Source organism: Sebastes umbrosus, chromosome 9 (assembly GCF_015220745.1).
Source record: "Sebastes umbrosus isolate fSebUmb1 chromosome 9, fSebUmb1.pri, whole genome shotgun sequence".
In the NCBI taxonomy this organism is placed as follows: Eukaryota; Metazoa; Chordata; class Actinopteri; order Perciformes; family Sebastidae; genus Sebastes; species Sebastes umbrosus.
In genome coordinates, this window is record NC_051277.1 from 13,466,604 (window position 1) to 13,491,173 (window position 24,570).

At 39.7% G+C, this 24,570-nt stretch overlaps 1 protein-coding gene across 1 annotated transcript in view; it reads right to left on the reverse strand.

Moving 5' to 3' along the window:
- htr4 (5-hydroxytryptamine receptor 4) overlaps window positions 1–24,570 on the reverse strand; it is a 132,826-nt gene that overhangs the window by 42,143 nt on the left and 66,113 nt on the right. Inside the window, exon 3 of the mRNA XM_037779210.1 lies at window positions 8,290–8,403. Within this exon, the coding sequence (XP_037635138.1) occupies window positions 8,290–8,403 (114 nt within the window). The remainder of the gene's footprint in view (window positions 1–8,289; window positions 8,404–24,570) is intronic.

The following is a 24,570-nucleotide window of genomic DNA, read 5'->3' on the forward strand; positions in this document are numbered from 1 at the left end:
AGATTGGCAATTATGCTGTAGAGCAGCAACAGCCAATAACTGGCGTATTGTTTTTATTAAAAAGATAAATAAGTAACTGTTTAATTTTGGGGGTGCTGATGATCAAGAAATCCGTGAAAAGCAATTATATAAAAACAACAAACAGCTCTAGAGAGGTCCTTTTAATTATAAAAACAAAACACAAAGAGCAACAGTTTTTATCACATGAATCGTGATGTATTGTAAAGAAAAAAGCCAAACAGACACGTTTCAATTAAAACCTCCAACGTGAAAATAAACACAGCGTTGGTTTATGTAGGTACGTTTTTGTCATTTAAGAAATTGAAGAATACATATTGATTGAATCGAATTTGTTCAATGAATAATGGGCATAGATTGGCAAACAGTTTATTTGCATATTTTTTTATGATAATGATAACAGCCAACATAAACTCAAGCCAGCAATTACTTACTTACTGCTTAGCAACTCTTGAAACTTAGCCACATCTGGGTAGCGCCCCAGAAAATAGCTCCATTTCCACTTACTAAGCTAAATATTAAATATTATATAAATATTAAGTGTTAATGACTGGTTGAAAGTCTTGTTTGTTCGACCCATTCACCTCCCCTCCAGCCCACCCTGGATGAACTCTCACGCTATTAATACAACGTCACTTGCTCCAACCGTCGACAAACGGCAGCAGCAACGAGTTAGTTGAAAGCCCGGTCCGTCACATACAGTTGCTAAAGGGTGCCTCTGTGCGTCGGTTTCAGATGTCAAGGGGCACTGACCAAACGGCGTTATTTGACGAGTTGGGGGTGAAAACGGGTTGAATTGTATGATCAGCCTGATCAATACACTCACGAGCCGGCGCCGCCTTTTATGTTTACATTGGGCCCGCTCAGGGAAATCAAATGGCCGCCCACAGAGTTATGTCTGCCGCCAGGTCTGACCTTATGAACTGAGACGCCGACTGTGAGCTAGATCCAAACAGAGGCAGACAGGTTTGTCTTTCAATACCAGCAAAGAGAAAAAAGTAAAAATCAAATATTGGTTCCATCACTCACAAAACAATAGACTCCAAGAGAAGAGGACAATAATGACAAAACAGAGAGGGAAGAGAAAACATCCATCTCTGTGTTCCCTGGAGTGGGAGGATGAGGAGGAAGAGGAAGACGGGGAATGATTCAGAGTTGTGAAAGAGAAAAAGTTGAGAAAAGTCATCAAAGGCTCAACTTGAAATGAGTTAAAAGCACAGAGAGACAGAAAGAGATTAAGGTAGATTCACTCTGCAAATAGGTTGGACATAATGATGTGAAAGAGCCCGCAGCACTGAGTCCTCTTTGATTGTTGTAACTAACGGCCTGCTGAGTCTTTATCCCTTTCTCTGAGATAAAAGGTGGTTTTCTTTATCTAAGCAATGCAGCTGTCACCGGGGACGACCGTGCTGTTACTACAAAGTATTGCTGAGATAAAAAAAAGACAATAAAATGGACCCTAAGACATATTTTACTTTCATCTACTACATCGTTTCTTTGTGACATGACTCTGGTTAATAGCCAAGTCAGAGTGGGATGGTGGTTAGAGAGTCCTGTAACTATGAAATAACAGGTTTAAGTCATGTTGCAGTGAACTGATGATTTGTTCTCTTTGTATTGTTTATGTGGTTATTCATCAAGTATGCATTTTCTTTTTGAAAGTCTAAAAGTAATATTGCGCATATCTCTTTGTCCACATGAGCCGCTCCTTTTTAAACTGGTTATTTCAGGTGAAGTAGATCATTTGCACTCAGCGTATGTGAACAGATCCAGCAGAGCGGTTGAGCAGCTTGAGATACAAAGTCACAGCTGCTCTATGAATGAGTACTATTACCGCTGCAACGGGACAATGAAGGCAGCGAGTAGCTACGACCCATATCAGGCTGATAAAGCTCATTTTCAAGACACACAAACACCCATTCTTTCTTTTACAAACCCTCTCACACACAATCTGTGCCAATTACGACATTCTAAAGGCCTTTGCACGCCAAGTGCGTGTTTTTCGTCCGCAATTGTTCCACAATTTTAAATAAATATGACCTGAAGTTGTGTCACATTTACACATCGGCTCTGAAACTTTCGTCCGTCATTACAGTTTTCGGAACAGGTTGGATTTTTGCATTTTTCCGCATCCGTCAAAAGGCAAAAAGAGGGTTGTTTGACCACTCACAGCCACTGTGATTGCAGAACAGCTTGGAATCGGGGATGATTGCAAAACAAAGGAGGAAAGATAAGGCAGTAATGATTGAGTTCTAGGCTTCTTGCTAATGTTATTCATTCATCAGCCTTGTTTGGAACTAGCGCTATCCATTGTATCCAGGTAATTAATTCAGTTTTGTCTCGTATTGCGCATTTTTGCAATTAATAAAATAATAAAAAGCATCAGACTCAGTTCGCAAGGTTTCTGTACGTAACGTTTTTTATCGGATGATGCAACGGATTAAAAAAACACATACTAATAATACACACTTGGTGTGCAAAGGCCTTAATCCTGATCGATTCTTAGATTTTTGAGACAATACCAAACAATAAGCTACCAGCCCTAGAGCGTCATAGTTTGGAGCCACACACCAAGCGGCGGTATTTGACGAGTTGGGAGTGAGAATGAGTTGGTTTATTCGGCTGCTAGTAGCTCTTTTATTTCTGTTATGCATTTCATTGTGGAACAACAGTCTACATCAATACCACCTTCAAGCACAAATCCAGCAGTTTTACCATGCAGGCTGTACCTCATGTTGTTGTTCTTCCAACGTGAGGTCACTCACAACTCAAAACAAGGTGAGATCTGATATATGTATATTATTCAGCTGGGACTAACAGACTATCTGTCACCCACGCACATGCATAAATACTCTCTCTCTTACTCACCCTCACTACCTTTGTATTTGCGTTTCTCCTGTGCCGCTTTGTGCCTGACGAACACCAGAACAGCCGACACAAAGTGACAGGATACCACTCAGCCAGCTGTTAAGTCACAGACTTCACTAGGAGGCTGTATTTGTAACCTTTCTGATGAATCGATCAGATAAATGAATTATTGTCAGGTTACTCGATATAATTGTTCACAGGGTTTCAGTATAAAAACCTGCCAACTTGATGGACAACTCAGTCAGCTGACCAGTCGACTCATCAGTCAGTCAAGCTGTCAAATTCAAGTCAAATCAGTTTTATTGGAAAGAAAGAAATCCTGACAGAGAGCCAATAAAAAAGAGATTTTGTTCCTTATCTGGCTGGTAAACCTTTCCATTCCCAGACGGGCGACACCAGCCACCCAGTTAACCAGTGAAAGAGTCAGCTGGCCTGTTCGCCACGGGTCTGAGGTCTATAAATAGCTCCAGTAAGAGCGGATGGCTGTGAGGGTTTTCCATCTGCCTGTCACAAACCCAAACAGCCCCTTAAAACAGGCTGTTAGTGCTGGACCCAACCAGCTGTCTGCTCCGCCCGCCGCATGTGGGGCGCACGTAAATCATGTCAGACACATGTTCACATGCACGCATCGGAAACACACATGAACAATTGACTGAATGTATAAAAGCCAGCAGAAGCCCATATGAATACTGTATACAGTAGACGCATATACTGTAGATGAATGAGGGTTATATACACACATATACTATGTACTGTACGCTCAAACACACACAAACACACACACACACACACACACACACACACACACACACACACACACACACACACAGTGTTGGCTGTAATTCAGAACGGTTTAGAAACCATTAACATACCCAGGACAGGAGGCGTCGTGTTTAGTTAGGATGACATATCGTGTTTAGCTTAAAGTGCTAAGAATAAATAAACTTTATTAAAAGGGATTGTGTTACTGGGAAGTTGGTGTAATTTACAGACACGCATGGTCACTATACTGGATAATATGGAAAGAAGAGGAGGAGATACAGTAGGAGGGCGTTCAGAAGGAAAATAGCGAGACTAGTCGCAGATTTCTTTTATCATTTGTCATCTTTAAAATTACGAATATTGTCCAGAAACCCTCCCAGGTACTGCATTTAGCATAAAAACATGCTCAAATCATAACATGGCAAACTGCAGCCCAACAGGCAACAACAGCTGTCAGTGTCCTGACTTGACTATGACTTTCCCCAAAACTGCATGTGATTATCCTAAAGTGGGCATGTCTGTAAAGGGGAGACTCGTGGGTACCCATAGAACCCATTTTCATTCACATCATTTCATTATCTTGAGGTCAGAGGTCAAGGGACCCCTTTGGAAATGGCCATGACAGCTTTTCCTCACCAAAATTCAGCGTAAATTTGGAGCGTTATTTCATCTCCTTCGCGACAAGCTAGTATGACATGGTTGGTACCAATGGATTAATTAGGTTTTCTAGTTTCATATGATACCAGTATCTTCACTATAGCTTTAAAACTGAGCCAGCTGCAACCTAAAAAACGCAAGTTGCGTTAATGCAATTAAAGAAATTAGTGGCATTAACTTATTATCGCGTTAACTTTGACAGTCCTAGTATTTAATAAATTATTATAAATTGCTCTTACAAGTTTTATTCTGTTTTCGATTTGTGCACATATTATAATATTGCCTTGTATCTTTTCCATTGGAACCCATTGTTTTGTTGTTTTTGTTTTACTCGCTGTTCACTTTAACTGCAGCACTTTGGTCAACTCCAGTTGTTTTCAAATGTGCTATACAAATAAACTTGACTTGACACATTCGTTCATGCAACAGGAACGTAAATATTAGTAAGTATGGAATGTGTTTTTTTCTGTATGAAGTTCATTACTGTGATTACAGCTAAGATAATGATGCACTATAGTGATGCTGAATCAGAACCAGAAGTGTTGGTACTTAATTTTATGCAGCCCTGTGCATTCAGACCATTTCCATTTCTCACGGTTGGTTGGTCTAAAAGACTAAAAACATGTAAATGACCCGAGGGAAGTAAGAACAAAACAACTCTTCTGCCAATAAAAGGCATTAAGCTATTATTTTTGTTTTTGTAAAATAATGCCTGAGGCGTTAAATACTTTTGCAACAACACTGTGATTACAACAACAATGTTTAATGGAAGCACTAATGCTAAACTTTGTTAATGCTTTTAAAGCTACTTTGAGTAGATTTATGTTAATATGTATTCATGTAATTACTGCATTTATTAAAATACTCAGATTAGATTTTTTTCTTCCTTTTTTCGTAGAAAAATAAGATTAATCCCTGCGTCAGCGTCGTGTGGTTGAATCCAAAGGGGAAGAAGCCTGCATTGTCTACAGAGTGCCTTTTATGATACGACTAATGGGGACGTTTTTCTACAAAAATGCACCAATAAAAAGGAAAACCAACAGTACACGATGGAAAGAAAATAAAATAATGCAAAAACAAAGTACCATAAATTAAAAATGTGTTGTTAGTTATCACAATAAAAAGTAATCAGACTATCCCAATGCTGTGTACCCACAATCCAAACAAAGATATCCTCCAGCAGCTATAGCATATACTGTATATGCATATGAGATACTGATAAGTCCTGGTTATAATAAGGTTAGAAATAAGGATTGAAGCTCGCATGATCACAGATTTATCACCGCGATTGCTTACAGAGCTGCCCAATGTCCAGTATAAACAGCACGCAGACTGTGTGGCAGCATGCGCCTGTGTGTGTGTGTGTGTGTTCCTTGTTCACACACACACATGACCTGACACATTGAGAGAAACAAGAGGTGGTTTGTAAGAGTGGTTGTGTGTGTTTGTGTGGTGGTTATTGATGAGTGGTTTAGCACCCTCTGAATCACCCTCTGCTGGTGTCAACTCTCTGTGAAGGACTCTGTGTGTGTGTGTGTGTGTGTGTGTGTGCGTGCGTGTGTGTGTGCGCGTGTGTGTGTGTGTGAGTGTGTGTGAAATGCCTCTAAATGTCTCTGGCAGCTTTCCCTTCCTGCAGGCTGCAACAGACTTTACTTACTGTCCAGTGTTTCCACCTGTTAATAAGATAATTATAGTGATCACGTCTGTCCGGGTCAAATTGATCACTTTAACCAGATGATTATTATCACCAAATTTTTGTTGTTGTGCATCATTTCTCACGCAGATTACCATCTAATTGACATTTGTATATTTATTACATGAATACAAAGTAATGAAACCGACCATTTCACTATTTACAGGTGAGACGTTGCCGTTTTTGGCCGGCTCTGCAGCGAGAGCGTGTGAATGAATGAACACTGTAAGCGGATTACATATAAGCAAATATTTAAACAGCGTTTGTATAGGAATGATTCTGTCCCAAGCTTTTTGATCACTATAATAAGGTTTCCACTGTAATAAGGTTTTAGCAAAGATGCATGTGTTTGGGAAGTAGTGAGCATACGACTGGATAAATGAGACCTGGATTATTCTGCACAAACTGTGTGAGAGTTTGAAAACATATAGTTTTGCTGTAGTAAAACGCAGCCCCCAATTACTTCAATTCATCAAGACTTTTCTCTGTTTTTGGATTCTTCGTTCACTGTAGAGGCATGTTTTCTTGCCTTGAATACATAAGTAAATGCATACATTTAAAATAATATATAAAATAAATGCAAAAAACAAATGAATAAATGGAAAAAAAAAATAAGTTCAAAAATAAATGAAAAAAAATAAATAAATACAAAATAAATGAATGAATAAAAAAATAAATGAAAAAATTAATAAAAGGGAAAATTAAACAGAACAGTAAATAAATAAGGGAATTAATAGAAAGATAAATAAATAAAGAAGCAAATTAAAACGGAAATATCAATTTATGTCACATTTTATCAATTAATTAATGGCTACATTTATTTTAATATTATGTTTGCTACATTTAATGACATTTATTCATTTATTTTTTTCGATTTTGGCAGGTTCCTTCCTCCATATCCGACAGACGCTGTGAAATAACAGGCTGACTCTCTGCTGCCACTGAACAGTTTTGTTGATTTTTAATGATGTGTTCAGAGTTATGCTTTATTTTTGTCACGAACACAGTCACCCATGGGACACTACTGCCAAGCAAGTGTGAGTCTGTGTGTGTTTTTGTGTGTGCATGCACTATGTGTGTGTGTCTTTTTTTATATTTGCATGTGAGTTAATCTGTACTAGAAGTAAAGACAGTGGATGTCTCTCTCTCTATGACTTTATGTGTATTTCCCAGTGGACAGAAAGACAATGAGGCGGGGAGAAACAAAGATGGCGTGTCATCTTTCTCTCCTCAGGGAGGTAAGACATCACAGCGGTGACTTTGTCACTCATCAGTGTTCTTACACACACACATACACACACACGCACACACACACACACACACACACACACACACACACACACACTCTCTCTCTCTGCATGTACACACAGAAATGAAACCTCACTTTAATTACTTTTATTCCCAAGTCTACACACAACTGACACACACCTGCTTTTTTCGGGTGCACTCATCCTCCTCCCAACCAACACACAGATGTCAACCTCCTGGGGACAAAGGTCACCCTGAGCTCTCACGGCAGGTGTCACAAGATAGAAAGAGACAAAGAGAGAGAGAGAGAGTCCAACTGTCAGAGAGACAGTAAGAGAAAGAAAAGGTGGAGAGGAGAAGAAGAACAATGAATCATTGCGGTGACAGCGGCTCCCACATGACCAGCCGTCTTCAGGATGACCTGCCGGCTCTGCCTGTGTCACGGGCATTGTTGCCGTTTCTCATCTAGCTTTACAGTGCACAGAAAAATCACTCATTCATGCAGGGTCGACATTAACCATGGCCTGATGGCCCGTGGCCACAGACAGTTCCTCTGTGGCCACCAAACATCTGCTGTAGGTGGCCCCCATGTGATTAAGAAGTTTTACCAGGTCTACCTGTCTCAATGAGGTTACGGTGTCCGTGTCCTAACCATAGAGCCTAGGCTATATACTGAATGAGATGTGAGTGAGCGACAAAATCAGTTTGATCGCATTATTTTCTATTAGAGTGTTCAGTTTTGGGGGAATCCACTTTCTAAAAATTCCTGTCTCAGAAGCAGTTGATTATTATTATTATTATTTAACTGTGGCTCTCTCGCTCTACTTCTCTTACACTCTCTTTCTCTCTTACAAACATCCTTTCTATTTTTGGCTCACTTAAACACACAAAGACAAACACACACACACACACACACACACATTTATTCATTCTCAAAATACAGAAGTCTTAAATAAGGTGATCATAAATATGAAGAGTTGGTTAGTTAAGCTGAAGTGTATGTATGCACTATAGGAAAGAAAGGAAAGCAAGCTGTGTCCCACCTGAGTTGTCTGTCCTTGCAGACGGCCACCATGACCAGCATGTTTCCCAGGATGCTCATCAGCATGACCAGAGACAGGAAGCAGATCAGAGCCATCCGCTTTGGCATGCTGTCGCTATGGAAACGCCAAAAAGACAAAAACAACAACACATCAGTTCAGATCTGCGGAGTGAAACCACAGTCAAGAGAAGTTAGTTTACCTGCACTACGACAAGATTTTTCATGTAAAAAATCAATCTTTCGTTAATCAACCTTTATCATGAAAAGGAGCTGCATCAGCGAAAAGTAATCTACTCCCACTAAATGCTTGACTCAACTTTTCTAAATTAAGTTATTAGGTATTAGGTGTTGGTACAGTCATTGACATCATTAAAAACTTTTAATGAGACTGACAAACCATCCAGGGAAAGCAGGATTTATATGTAGTAAAGTTTCTGCTGCTGATCAAGTCAGAAATCTGATGTAACATTACACTATTAATCTATAATTGTGAATCTACTGTATGTGACGTGTTAAAAAGTATGTATTTGATATGCCCTGCCATGCTGAAGTAAGTGTTTCCATGTGGAGAATGGCGAGGTCAATACTGTACATGCTCTACAAAAATAATACACTAATTGAAGCAAAAATAATCAACAGTTACAGAATATAAAACTGACTTTTCATATTTCCAAATAGCCCAGAATAAAATCCATAAACTACGTTTTGCCAGCAAACTTTTCCTGATTACTTTATTTTTTAAATTGTAAGGTCCTTAAATTGTGTCATCTCATCACTGCGTCAAGTGCTGAATAGCATTAAAAGGTCGACACTGAACAATCAATTTAACTGACGTCTCTGGCATTTCATCCGGAGTGATTTACAATGAGGCGGATCATTTTTCAAGGACTCTTTGACAGGAACACCTCTGAGTCCATTGTGAAGAAAACTGCAAAAAAGTTGTGGTAAAAAAGTTCAGAAGACCAGATGGGTGCTAATTCACTACGCACCGCAGGGGATCTTAATATATTTTATAGCATGAAACTGCACACGTTGCACTTTCGCTCATACATATAGTGTAACCTTGGCATGGCTTCAACAAAACGTCTCAAGGTACAGCAAAGTAGCCGTCATGAGTTATGAATCAAAGCCCTCGAAGTGAGTTGGGTGGTTTAAGAGCCCTCTGAAAATGACTTGTTTAATCTCAGACTTGTTTGACATTGGTAATGCATTACAGTAATCCTCCCGAGGCTTGTGGTCTCGTACTTGAAGGCTTTGACAGGGGAGGAAGGGAGGAAACACACCACCACCACTGACTTTACACAACTCCATTACACAAGCACAATTTCAATTTTCTTCTCCCATGTCTTTGTCCTGCAAGTCTACAGAAAAGCACAAGTTTGGGGGGCAATTTATTTTGTGGCTTTTATGTTCCGTCCGCGTTATCTGTAATATGCTAATACACTACGCCTCACTGCTGGAGTCAGGAGCTGCATGCCGTTCCCTATCTGCCAAATTATTTTACTCTCACCATTTGAGGTTCAAAGGCGAAGTGATAGTGTGCAAATGAGGCTTGTTCTTTGATCAGTGGTGCCAACACACTAATCAGATCAAATGGGAACGCTGACAGTTTCTCAACAGAAGCATCATTATATATATGAAAAGTTAAAAGGCCTCCACACTAATCTTCTTTCATCTTGAATTTGTCGGCTACACGGTCTGACCTTTCCCCTAAATGAGACATTGATATGCATGTAATTGTAGTAGCTACCACCTTTTAACAAAGCTGCGGGTGTGATAGGCAGCATAAAGAATTCCTCATTCAAGCAAGAGCCTCGCCTCATTTTGGATCTGACAATGCCGACAGAAGCAAGAGCAGCACTTTGACTCTAAGCTTTCACAACACTTACTGATCATTAGTTGCCTGTCTACAGATTTTAAAGCTGCTGGCATCTGCTTCTTAATTCTTAGGGAACAATTAAGTTCAGCACCCAGCTGTCCAGTGTAAAAGTTTATTTTTTAAATAAAGATTGATTTCACTCTAAGCTCTTATTCAGCAACAACGTTATAGCCTGGGAGCTGAACAGTATAAGTCCTTTATTGAGCTTTGATGCTAAGTTCAGTCCAGTCGGCAGGAAAAACTGTTGCCCTTATACATTTCTGGAAAAACAACGGATCCGCTGAATGAGGACTTTTTTGCATTCTGGCAAAGAAAGTGATGTAGATTATTGAGCGACCGCTATTGAAAGTTACGTGGTATAATATTAATATAAAGAGCGAGAAAGTCCACTAAGTGCATGTGGGAGTGTTGAATGGATGTGGGTCAAACAAACACAGGACTTTAGCCCAATAGACCGCTGTTTATGCTTGTTACGTAATGTTATGACACGGCTTTGTTGAATAATCAATTCTGATTGGTCAATTACGGCATTCTTGCTATGGATGCAGTTCTGATCTCGGACTCAGGGTTCAGGGTCACGCCACGCCGTCACGTCAAGCCGTCAAGCCGTCACGTCAAGCCGTCACGTCAAGCCGTCACGTCAAGCCGTCACGTCACGCCGTCACGTCACGCCACGCCGTCACGTCACTATTTGAACACAAACCATAATTTTTTTTCTAACCTTAACAAAGTAGTTTTGTTGCCTAAACCTAACCAATCGTTTCGCAACGTTAACCACGTGGCATCGTGCGTTTCTGCAAGCGTGATACGAGACTGTTATGAAACAAAGTTGTGAAACGTATTTTTGGTTCATAGACGTCGACATTCAACGTATCCCGTGGTCTGCAGAAACATACAAAGCCAACATTTTTTTTTCTGGCAACTAGGTTGCTCAGTTGCACTTTGAGAGTGTCAAAGGAGAAGAAAGTGTTTTTATTTCACACTACCCAGCATCATTTCTCTGCCGCATAAAGTTCCATCTAACCGTGTTTAAAGGTAAAGTGTTTTTAGCTGTTCTGATTTTCTACGCTCGAAGGTGGGGCAAAACAGCCTGCTGTCATAGAAAGGATGCAATTGGAGATAACAGCACACACTTTCAGGCAGTTTCTCCTCCATTTATGGTGTTCGGTTGTTCACACAAAAGTGGACTGAAGTAGCTGAGTAAAGAATGAAATAGGGAGGTTGACAGAGAAGTCCAAACCCTGCATTCATTCTCTCCTCCACACACCTGGATAGTTCCTGCATGTACTGAAGCTGGGATGATTGTTATATTGTTTGGGAAAGTTACAAAAGTGGTCAGATACATCTCACCCAATTCCAACAGAGGATGCTGGAAAGATTGAGGGGGGATTCAGGTGCTATTTGACGATCCGAGAAGCACAATATAGGCATCTAAAAGACTCACTTTTTCAACATTTAGCCCTTTTTTAACCTAGATAACTGTATATACAAAGCTACCTATAATAAGTGCATTCAACCAAGAGCTGGATGTCAGTGCTTCTTTCACATTGTATAGTTTTTATCAAGCTCAGCAATCATCTTTTATGATGTGATATTACTTTGTTAGTTGGATGAAAGATTTATCCGCAATGTATTCAGCCTCCGGAAAATGTTATTTATCAAATAATGTATTACATTAGTCAGTGCAGACATAAGCCTCTATAAGCACCTGTATATTTAATGCGTGGTTAGATTGTAATAAACAGTGGATAAACAGTGTTCTGACTGTGGCAAAATACAATGACAGGTGAGATGTTAGAGGCATTTGTAACTACTACTACTATTTGATTGCAGAAACGCAGAGCCAGAGGTAAAAAGGAAAGGACTGAGCAAAACAGAAAACCTTGTTGTCATCCGATACTCATGATCTTTGACCCACGGCTAAGCTGAACTTCTGGTGGGCAATCAGCAAGCTAGCAGCCTCAATTAGAGACAGATGAGGAGTGACTGGGGTAATACCTCCTCCAGACAACAAGCTTTAAAGCTCCAATCCCTCACTGGACAGCATTAACACAGACACATACACTTTCTTGGCCGCAGTTTTGAGACTCTGAGTGATTTTGACGCCTAAATGTGAGGCAAAATCTATTCAAAATAGATGTGGAAAATGTTGTTTCAGAAGTGAAAATATTACCTACTCTACCTCAGAATATCTTCTGCATCACAGCTATTTTTGGAGCGTGGCTTTAGCCCTTCAGAGTGGCTCCATATCAGGTGGTCGTACTGAACTGAAGTGCCGCTGATTGGATCTAAAGAGCAGGCTGTTTTTTTTTCCTTCAGCCCTGATGGCCGGCAGGCAGAAACCTCGGTGGTCCACACAGATGGTCTGGAAGAGTCGAAGCTGCAGGCAGAGAGCTCGTTGTGTGGGGCAGCGTGAGAAATCACATGTCTGACTGCTCACTCGAGTGACTCTGCATGAACCATTGCGTCAGCTGAGCTGAGCTGATTGCACACAAGTTGTCGTCTTTAGGGGGCCTCTACAAACTTACAGTGAATATGGTGAAAGCATCTGCTACTGCATCAAAAGTTAAAACTGTAAAACTGTCACTTTTAGTTGGATCCCACTTCACACTCGACTGCAGCTGATGTAATCTGTAAAAACGCCACAGGCTACGTAGCGAGTCTGGAGTAGTCATCTTTAGTTTTAATCTTATCATTTGTGTTTTTACATTTCAAAATGTTTGTGTTGGGGACTAGTAGACTGCTGAATCTTTCAGAGTAGAGTGCACAAAGGACTCTGACGTGCTATACCCAGCGCTCATACATGATTCAAGTGCTTCTCTCCTCTGACTTCTCTGACAGTCCTAGAAAGTTCTTGTTCATCTTTGGACACAACAGCATCAGGAAACGTACTACGTCTGGGTGAGAGGTCCTCCAGGAAACAGCTGTCCTATAAGAGGGGGGCAATTTGAAAGAGAGCCAAAGGGGAGGGATTGATATAATATATATAATTGCCTGAGCATTTTCAGGAAGGAAACAGAAGGATGATAAAGGAAACAAATCTGCCTCTTGTCTTGAGTGGTAGAGTGTCTGTAGCAAACTGTGATGGAAGAACACTTTGCAGAGATACTTTTTTTAATAATCATGTTCAGGCTTAGCCTGATAATCAGACTGAATTGCCGTTTGGTTTCACTTCATTCATTCAGTCTAACATTGTGAACATATCAGCGGATTTCTTCTTTTTTTGCCCAAACCAATCAGCGAGTCACATATCCACCCCACCAACGTCTTTTTCAGTTGACACAGAAGCTGTGGTAGTGGTTGCTAGGAACAGTGATGGAAGAAATATGCCAGTTTAAGAGTTGTTATCTCTGTGAATGCATGTTTTTTTGCTGAAATGCACCTTGGGAGTCGTAGTTGTCCTCTCTGTAGGCTGGCATTTTAGATTTTTTTTCATCAAAGAACCAGATATTTTGTTCATCTTTTGAACCAAGAGAGTTTCATGTCAATCCAAGCCTTGGAAGAGCTTCAAATGCGAGTCATTTTTAATTCTGGATCTCTGGATGCCTGAAATAACTCCTCCTTTCCTACTCTTATGGCATATTAGTATTGTTATGTTTTCACTAATTATTTTTCACTTATGAAAACAACCTTGGTGGAGGTCTGCACTCTTTGAGTGCCCTTCTAGTTATTAAATAACTGGTTACCAGCCTCGTAGATCTTCCTAAACCACATTTCTGACCCCAAATGACCAGATCTGACCCATCCCATCCAATCCGTTGTCGCTCATTCAAGCCTGTTGTCTCTGTTCCTGCTCACCCAAACATGTCAGATACTTCCATCAGACCCTGTGTGTTGGATGAACATCTTATCAACAGGGAAGGCCTCCAACTTTACATTGTCTCTTATCAACAAAACATACTTTGGCTGGAGCTGAAGGCCTCAGTGGGAATCCCTAATTGCCAACAATAGCTGTCTGGACATTGGCGTTCCTCTCAGCAGGCAAAGACAAGCCTGTTATTATGTAGAGTGGCACCAGAGGCTACGGGCGCCGTCCAAACTGGTATCCATCGCTGCCTCTTGGCGTCATAAACAAGGGAACATGTGTCAAAATAGATGTCTGGGTCATGACAGATTGTCCCGTTGGCAGGAACCACAAGTGAGCGAAAGTGGAATAAATAGAATAATTATGCTTGAAAGCTCGGGAGTAAAACTAAATTGGAATTGGAGGTGGTTCACTCAGCTTGAAAAATTTGACAAAGGACAATAACTCAATGCATTAGAGTCAGTGGCCTTGTTGATAGTGTTTCTTATTTAGTGGGAATGAGCAGATATGGGCACTCTCCCACTTCCATACTAAAGAGAATAACTAATATTTATTGTTTTAATTATTTTAAATTCTCTTTCCAGCTCAGTAATGAGGAAAAAATACATATTTTAGAGACACTGAGTCTTGAACTTTAGTATTATTTTCACATCTGTATCCATGTAAAACCTCTGGAAATCTACCTCATTTTTGTTCTGACCAGGCCATCAAAATAAACCAGAATGGAAACCATTCAACTTAACACCTGTATGTAATCTGTTTAAATAAACTTCAAACTAAAAATTCCTACCAGCTCCAGGATCAATAAATGAAACATCATTTATAGCCTTTTCCTTTCAAATCTGGAATTACACACCTTTGTAGATGTATGAAATTGCCAATCAAGTTTTGACGTGTTTTAGTCACAGTGAAGGTGTCCACCTCTAAACTATTGGTCCGTGCTACCTGAGTTGTGTTTTTCCAGTCTCAGAAGATTATTTTCTTTGCTGTGACGAGGGCTCTTTATGCTTCAGCTGAGGTTTGCCTCTGAACGACAGGTTTCTGTTTCTGCACTGAGCTGAAGGGTCAAACTGGAGTTTTGTTCCAATTAGTCTCTGTTATCTTTACCTCACCTCAGAGAGAGAGAGAGGTTTTATAGCATAACACGGCAGCAAAAAGGTACGAAACACAATCTGGTTTAAAAGTGTTGGCAGTCAAAGAGCTCCAGAGAGCATTTAAGTGTTTGTGACGGTTCCAACGAATGCAATTCAAACCCGGTCGCTGCTTTCAGCGCTCGTAGTGTGATGAACATTGTGAGCGACAGTTGATCTGGTGTGAAAGTAAAGAATTGGCTGCATGGCTTTTTTATTTGCCTTATGTGTGTCTGGCTACAGAGCACTAATGAGGAAAAATTCTGGTTTCTCACAGTCTTATTTTCATTGTTTTGTAATGAAAACACCAGACACCAAGTAAATTGTGGAGATTGGGGAAAGCTAAAAGGAATTCAAGAAACACCAACAGTCAGAAAATGAGATTGGTTTTAAACAAAGCCCCAGATTAGACAAATTGATTGGGAAGAGAAAAAGGAAAATTAATTCTGAAACTGAATCAAACCATCACAGATTACAGACCAACTTAGTCTTCAACTCTGACCGACTGTACTCGCCGTAGTTCTGTGTGCATAGTTTTTCTGTGTAATGAGGGATTAAAACAGCCTAGTATCCCAAATCAAACTATAAAACAAGTAATCTCTGTCTGTATGTCCTTCGCATATCTCGAGAACTGTTTGTCCGATCTACTTCACACTTGGTGGGTGTATTGCTGGGGATCCCAGGCTGTGCAATGTTGGTGCAAATTGGACACATTTCAAAAGGCCTCCACTTCAAGATCCAACTAATCAATAATCAGTTACAAAGCAAAACAATGCAACAAAATGACAAACGAGGAAGTAAAGCAAAGGTGATAATCCGACTTGACCTGACATTTAACAGGATATATTAACAGGATACTTTGGTTGTGATGATGGTTTGCACAAGCAGAGCATTCATCCGAGTGTTTACACAGCTAATCGAAGCGTATTTAAAGCTTGCTCTGTGCACCCATCATTAGGATTGTAAATGTCAAGCTCGTGTAACTTCCCTGTAGCTCATAACTTTACGAAGCTCGCTGTCTAAAACCCAGTAGGTCCCCCTAGTTGTCTCAGAGCTTTTAACCTCCAGCAGTGATAGCATCTTTAGTTTAGTCTGAAACACAGCGTGGCTCGAGGCGCCTCACATCAGCTCCAGCCATCAATTTTTGACAACTTCCCAAACGCCAATGCATCACTTCCACCTCCCAAAACAGAGTCAAGGATGTTTGTGCAAAATGCAATGCTGTAATTGGCCAAAATGCTGCAGTTAAGGGAACGATGCTGAAGATTTAATACGCACAAGGACGAAAAATCGACAGAACTTGACAGCTTCGGCAGAGATCTCTTTAAACGAGGAAAACACCACCTGCATCAGATGAACCACAGAATACACAAGAGAAGCAATCATTATCATCAGCACTGCACAATTGCAATCATTCAGTCACACACACAAACCGTTACACACAATCTATTCAGACTCCTCAAACTCTCACAAACATGCAAACACACACAAATTGATTTGTATATCAATCACAACCCATTCACTCCCTCTATTTCAGCTTTGTCTCATCACCCCGTCCTCAACCATAAAAACTCACACAACCACAGGCCCAGTATTTTCACAATGTTTCTACCTCTCTTACTCAAACACATACAAACAGATATGTCCATCACCATACTAATAACATCCATTTTCCACACATTTTGGTAAGCCAGACTGCATTTTTATGAAAAATGCATCAGTCTAAATCACAAACTTAGGCTGCAACAGAGAAAAGCATCTGAGTGGGATGCAGAACATTAATCCTGTTTATGAATTTAGACTGCGGAGTCACGTAAAGCCACTTTTCCTTTCACAAGAAGCGGTAAATCAGAATTCTGCCGTGAAACATATACTGTTTCACAAACAGCAACAACAATAGAAAAAGTTTGAGTTGTGTTATGTTTCCCTGAGGTGTCAGAGAGCAGCCACGGACATGTGCGGTTTACTAATGTCATTTTTCAGGATTTTTGATTGTCAAACTTGCATTTAACATCAGCTGCTGTTCATCGTCGGCAATACAAATTTCACATCGCTCATTGTGTTGTGGCGATATGCAGGAAGAACCCCCTGAGTCATGGTGCTGTCAGTTTGAACTTTTAGCCCACTGACACATGACTGACAAGCTCTCCTCTGCTGAAACATCAACATCAACTCTTCCCTGTAACTCATACGAATGTGCTACTTGGTAAGCTGTCGTACAGTTTTGAATCATGTTTTGAAACCGGACAGGCATAATAAAAGCTGTTTGGAAAGAGTTTTCTGAATCAGTTTAAGGTGGTGAATCATGCTCAACTTCGGTAAATGTTCATAAAGTTCAGAATTAAGACGTGACAAGTTGTCAAAATACGGAACTACTGTTTTAATTGGTTGGTAGGCATCTTTTAAAATCACATAACAAAACATCTAACAGAGATCCAGTCAGTTCAACCTTTGTTCTAAATCTACTTCTGTTTGTTCAACGTATTCTCATACAACAGTATGATATCTTACGAAAAAGTAATCCCTCCTTGTCCAGCAATACAAGTCAATTTCTGTTCGTTACATGAATACAGTCTTTCAAAATAAACTTCCGTCTTCACAGGAAACAACTCCCTTAGGTTTAGGCACCAAAGCAACTTAGTTAGGTTTAGGAAAAGATCAACTTGGTTAAGTTTAGGCACCAAAACTACATAGTTAGGTTTAGGAAAAGATTGTGGTGTGGCTTAAAATAACTCTAGAAGTACATAAGTTACGTGACAAATACATCAGCGTTGACTTCTGGTTTCACACGAGACACGAACACCGGTCTCCTGGGCGAAAGTCCAGTATTTTTTTACCCACCCGTCCACCACAACTTCCTCCGTATGCGGCATCTGCTGCTATTTCTTTTTCCAGGTTCAAGATTATGTGAATTACACACAAATTTGTGGAATATACACAAATTACAAAGCATTACTTTTTGTATGTATAGCTACGAACAGTGTATGAGACCAGCCTCGTTTGTTGTTGCATTGCCATAGCCTGGTTACAGTTGGCAGTTTCCACTGGTTGCTTAAAACACTCATGAATGAACACAATCTGAATGCCCAAAACATGGCAATTCAGTCTGATAATCAGACTAGCATTACCAGAAAGAGTGAAAATACTCACTGTGATGGATCTAACCTGAGCTAAATTGAGTACAATCAAACAAATCCAGATGACTCCTTTATTATTGCTAAACTGACTTAAGCCTGATTTTGCTCATTTTAAGCTGCTAAAGCTTTAAATTGTCCAAAGAAAGTTATGTTTTCCTTGTTTCTAGTTTTCAGTTATTATTTCCTGTTTTATTTTAGTGGACTTACCTTCGAATTTGTGTTTACCAGTAAGGACTTTCTATTCTATCTGTGAGAAAGAAACAAGTAAAAGCAACTGACAAATGTGATTCTCACAAAAGGCTTACCTGAAGAAAAATCTAATTTTCCAGTCTTCTAACAAAATGAGTAGACAGTGCAATATACTGATGGACCAGAAATAGCTGAGCCCATTTCAGGCCGGTGAAACCCATCTGCACTCCTGAGATGGTTGCCAGAGAGTAATGCGACGACCCGGTCTTCCTGAACACTTAATGATGTGTGACCAATGTTACAGGCAGCGAAGGACAATAAGTGTTCAGTAACCTTCCTGACACTAAATACACCAGAGAGGGTTCAAAATAGAAAAGGACCTCAGAGTGAAATCTGCTTTGTGTTGAAAGTCATTTAAGTCTGGGACGTCCAGCTGGTAAAATAAGGAGGAAATCACATCCATTTTTTTTCTTTTCCTTTTCACTAAAAAACATTATGACTTTGCTGCATTTTTGTATTCGTTGAATTTAACTTCATGTGGCTCGGATTCAAATGAAGTAAGATTAGAATAACTTTGTTATTATAAAATTACAACAATTAGTTTAAAGCTAAATTCCAGAGCTTTTCAACCTGGATCTTATTCTGACGATGAGTCACACCAGCGTTACACATGCCACTTCTGTTGGACAGATTCAGGAATGCAAACTCCAGCAAAAACAGCATATTGGAGCACAAGTCTCCTAAACCTTTCCAAATAAAAGTCAATTTCACATAAATCATTCAAACACTTCTCTGAGTTTGACTGAAAGCAAACACAGAAAGTAACCCCCTGGATTAGCTGTTGTGAGTGCAAAGAAATCTAGTTCAGCTGAACAGAAGAACAGCCACACATATAATAAGTTTCCTTTAAATATGGCCGAGACCACTAAAACCCCACCCAACCCCTAGTTTTCCTCTATTTTTATTGGAAAAGTAAATGACAAAGCAGTGTTTCAACATCTAACACGGTGTTGTATTAAATCTTTATCATGTCCTATGGATGGATAATCGTATCTAATGAATTGATCTCTAATTAACCTGCGTAGTCCACTCAGCTGTGAAAAAGATGTTGCTCGTAACTGTTTGCTACCATTACCTGTAATTGACACACTGTGTGGCAGCAGCACAAACTTTGCGGAGGAAGACATGCTGTGGCTTCTATAAATACCGGTCGCTCCAAGAGGTCAGTAAAGGTCACAGATTTAATGCACCCTTAAATATATAAGAAATAATGAGGCTCAGGCTTTTTCCTCTCCACCGTCCAACCCTCCATCTCGCAAAACAAACATGAGTGAGTCAGAAGTGAAAGAAACAGGCAGCTAACTTCCTGTTTTTCCCAGAGTCATTGACTAATATCTTGTGTGATTCAAACTCAAATTAGTGACAAAACAGTGTGAGGCATCAGACGACCGTTAGTGTTAAATTGGAATAAGAAGTGCTGCGATCATATGAGGCTAATTGTCTTCATAACGATTTCCCCGAAGGCACAAGGCGTGATTCTGGCAGCTTCCCAAACATCCTGAAGTAGAAGTAACATGCAACAATATGAGTTCAGCTTCATCCAATTACTTAACATGAGTTTCTCTAGTAGTATATCCATTTCCCCTCCAATCATCAATCGTTTATTGGCGTCATCCTGATGTCAGCTTTGCTCGTAATGCAACAGGGGAAATCTGGAAATGTGCTGCACCTGGTGCCAGTTTGGTGCTGAAACAGCTTCTAACAAATGTGACCCACCAAACCTCCACATCCTCACCTCCACCCGGAGCCCCTTTAGACAAAGACGTGCTTCAGAGGTGAGGCCAAATTACTAAATGACTGTTGATTGACATCTCTTTAAATGGAAATGATCCCGTCATTACAAAGTCTACAAAGTTGTGTCGTTGAGGTTGAATAGGGAGCATGTCACCATGCTGCTCAATCTCCAACCAACTGGCAGCCCGTTATGAGTCAGAGCTGTCAGCTTTCAGTCTGAACTCTCCATGTGTTCTCACCGTTGACGCTTTGCCAAATTGAAAGCAGAAGAAATGCTCCCACTAAAGATTTTTTTATGAGTTACATCCATGAAACTCCAAGCCGAGACGGTCGCTGTAATTACTTTGAGCAGCATCATGGGTATGAATTACAATATAAAAAGAGTCAGATTAAGTTAGTTGTTCCAAATGATTTTAAGGTTGTTCCTCCACAGCCAATAATGGACTTACAGTTGTGACAAATTGCAGCTTTATGTCTCCTTCACCCACTGAAGAACTTCCACACAGACAAAATGTTGTGTGTGACATATGAATAGTATGATATATGAAACTACTGAAAACTGTCCGGCATCGATCGGCTGCTGATTGATGGTACATCTCTAGCTGTTGGTTTAGGAAGAGCTTGATTTATGCAGCAGTTTTCTATGAGTGGAGCATTTTAAACATCAATGTCGCAGTACTTCATCAAAATCATGATCACGATTAATATTTGATTAATTGTGGAACCCTGTGGGATAGTCACATTTTCCGTTTGTGAATGATTGTCTTGTGTAAGTTAAATTTCTGGCATTAAGCTAAAGCTCAAACCCACAGTGAGTGACAATATGTGCAACAGTAGAACACATGTTCTAAGTCCAAAACCTTGCCGAGCATACTGACAGACTGACTAGAAATTGGTTTGGTTTTACATAAAGTGACACATTCATCATCTGAAGGACCCTGGAAAAAATCAAGCTGGTGATGATGGCAGCAGTTAAACACCAGTTTGAGTTGCCTGGCAACATGTTTTTGACTAAGTGTAAATGACTCTGCTTTTGTTTGGTCCCCATCACACCAGCTGAGAGATGCTCAGATGCTCAGTGGTGATTAGAGTCACACAGTAAACACCACATAAAAAGAAGATTCTGATTTGCAGAGAGTATTGAACAAGTCTCACTGTTGAATGTTAACATTATTTTTACTTTTTACTGTATGATTGTTGAAAATAATTACAGTGGAAGCCATTTGTCCTGTCTGTTCTGTATTGGTGCTACAAGCAAATAAACAGTAGAGTGTTAACACAACTTTAGACCTCTCATGTTTGCAGTGGCTCTCAACCAACCTCTCATCTGTTATTTACAAATTCTGATGAATGAAAATACCGCAGATGTTATTTTTCTCACAGATTCCTCTTTGGAGAGGAGTTCAATTGTAGCAGCAGTTGTAGCAAAACAGTGTAAAGTGCATTTTGTTTACGACATTCATGATGACTAAGTGTGTGAAAAACCCTAATAACAGTTGGTGCACGTATTACATAATTTCCTGTTGGTACAAAACAGTTAAGTTTATTGATTTCTTGAATACCAACTACAAAGATACAATAAATCAGACCGGCACATACGGGTACTTCACAAAAAGTCAAGGTGGCGTCCTTTTTGGGGGGAAGCAAACCGAAGATCCCATAGACGTCAATGCAATTTGACTTATGTTTGGATTGTAATTTTTCAAGTTTGTGTGCATTCATCTCTTGTTATACAGTACAACCATTTGTTTTATACACATGTCTGAACCTGAGCATATGTTATATATCATATGTGATATGTTAAAGGTCCCATATTGTAAAAAGTGAGATTTTCAGGTCTTTTACATTATAAAGCAGGTTTAAGCGCAATATAAATACTGTTAAACTATCAAAACACTCAATATACGGAGAAATACACACAGCCCGTATTCAGAAATTGTGCGTTTGAAACAAGCCGTTAGAATTTCTGTCCATTTGTGATGTCACAAATATACAATATTTAGACCAAAACACGGTTTTAAACGTAAATATTCTAAATGTGTCACAGTTTATTTCCTGTTGCAGTGTATGTGAATAACATCAGCTGACAGGAAGTAAACATGGACCCAAACTGTTGCCTAGCAACGCAATTCCGTTGCAATTCCATTGAAATGCACTAAAACGAAACGTTTCAGACAGAGGATAAATATAGGTATGTTCATGCAGACAGTATGAGGAAAATAAAGTGTTTTTTTTAACATTACAGCATATAAACATGTTCTATTAGAAACACAAAATGCAAGTATGAATCAGAAAATGAGCATGATATGGGACCTTTAATAAATTAAGGTTGATCGCCGTCATGTCCTTTCAGTCTTACCCCGTCCAACACAGTGGCCGGATATTGCTTATCCAGACATCTATATATATTTCTCTTGGGTTAGGGTTAAAACTTGTGTTTTATGTTATACTTTACCTTGAACCTTTCAGACAGAATATTCTAGCACTATAAATGCAGCAGCATCCATAGTATAATATGAAATTAAATCCACAACAGTGACTGAAGCCAGTTTGTTTTATGTTGATCTCTCTTCTGTTGGATCTGGTTATATCTGGTTGCTATGCCTCGGAGTCTCCTGCCTGGGGATGGATGTCCGCTAAAGCTCTTAAGATTTCTGGGATGAGTGCATATAGCTGAAGGGATTCCCATACTGGATTCACTGAGCTCAGAAAAAGTAAGTAAGTGTACATCAAAGAGTCAGAGAGACACTGAGAAGGTTAAGACAGAAATGGAAAGTCAAGCAGACATAAAAGGTGCATAAGAACAAATAGAGAGATGATGGAGAGAAGACGAGGTGGAACGGCGTCTGCACACTTTGTCCAAATCTCACCTTGGTACGACTGACCCACATTAATCCATCATTCTGTGTCATCACATCTGCTGAGCTCAGACAGGAATTCAAACTTCACTTTAGGGGAGAAGAATCCGGGTCAAACTAATGTTAAAATGCTCTTCTATAATGTCCAAATGGCTATCAATGTTCTTTGGACTGCCTACAGTAATCTGACCCTCAGTTTTAAATTTTTCCAGAGGAGGGTGATTGTAAGAATTAGTCAGTTTTTCAGCACTTGCCCTGTTTCACCTTAATTCAAACTCACACACTGACCTCTAGTCTTTTGCTATTGGTTATTGAGCCACTGCAGTAAGTGTAGATGTGGTACCTTATAGTACAAACACGAGAGTGGTATCGATCTTCTCATCTAACTCTCAAGAAAGTAAATAAGCTTATATCCCACAATATTGAACCATCTGCTTCAAATGCCTGTATCATAAAACATTTACTGATTATATCCCTTTTTTTACCAAAATTATTATAAAAACTAAATGACTGTAATATGAGATGTAATGATCTTGCAATAATGTGAAATACCATGATTTTCTTGAGCATGGTGCAGTGATGGAGGCTTGGTCAGTCTGTGTTTTATGTTGCTACCACACAGCGCTGGTAAAGTTTACATATCTGGGGGAATAGCAGAGTTTTGGGGACACTTCAGAGACATGACGTGAACTCGCAGCATGCAGCAGATGAGCTTTGCCACAGTAATTAATGTGTGCTGCTTCACCACCTACAGAGACCACAAATCCCTGCCAAAAACAATGTGTGAACTTTTTATTCCTCTGATAGAGAAACTGCAGGGGGTGGACTCAATGAACGACAAATCTGTGCAATATAATGCAACAAAAACCTTTGTTGAGCTTTTAATCATGCATCTTTGTTGGATCTGTGTCAGACAGACAGTTTGTGGTTTTGTTGTATTGGATTGCATTATAAGTGTACTAAAAGTTTGTTATGATTATAGATTTGATTCAAAACATCTGACAGCCACGGTTTTTATACTGTTGCTATGAATCATCCAACAGGAAACATATTTCATCAAAGGTTTAACTATTTCCACCTAATTCCCCTTTGTGCTCCACAGCAAAAAAACACAGCCACATTGCATCGCTCCCAGAACACCAATAAAGTTCTTCCACTGAAATACATGAAGTTCAAAAGCAACTCTGCTGACATTTTAGGACACAGGGCTGCTGCAGAGCACCTCATCATTGTGAAATCAGTAAATTTAGTCTAATTTTAATCTTCATATCTAGACTTTTTTTTACTTGTATGTCGAAAAGAGTCCTTCCTATTTGGTTCCTTTTGGTTGGGAACTGTGAGGCTGTGTGTCTGTGTTTCTTAGAACTGGACACACAGACAGTTACCATCTAAAGTTTTGCAGAGTGTAAATTATTAGGATTTACTCTTCACACTTCCATAGGGACTAGTTCTAATGAAATGTAGTGAAATGAATGAAAACGGTTGACAGT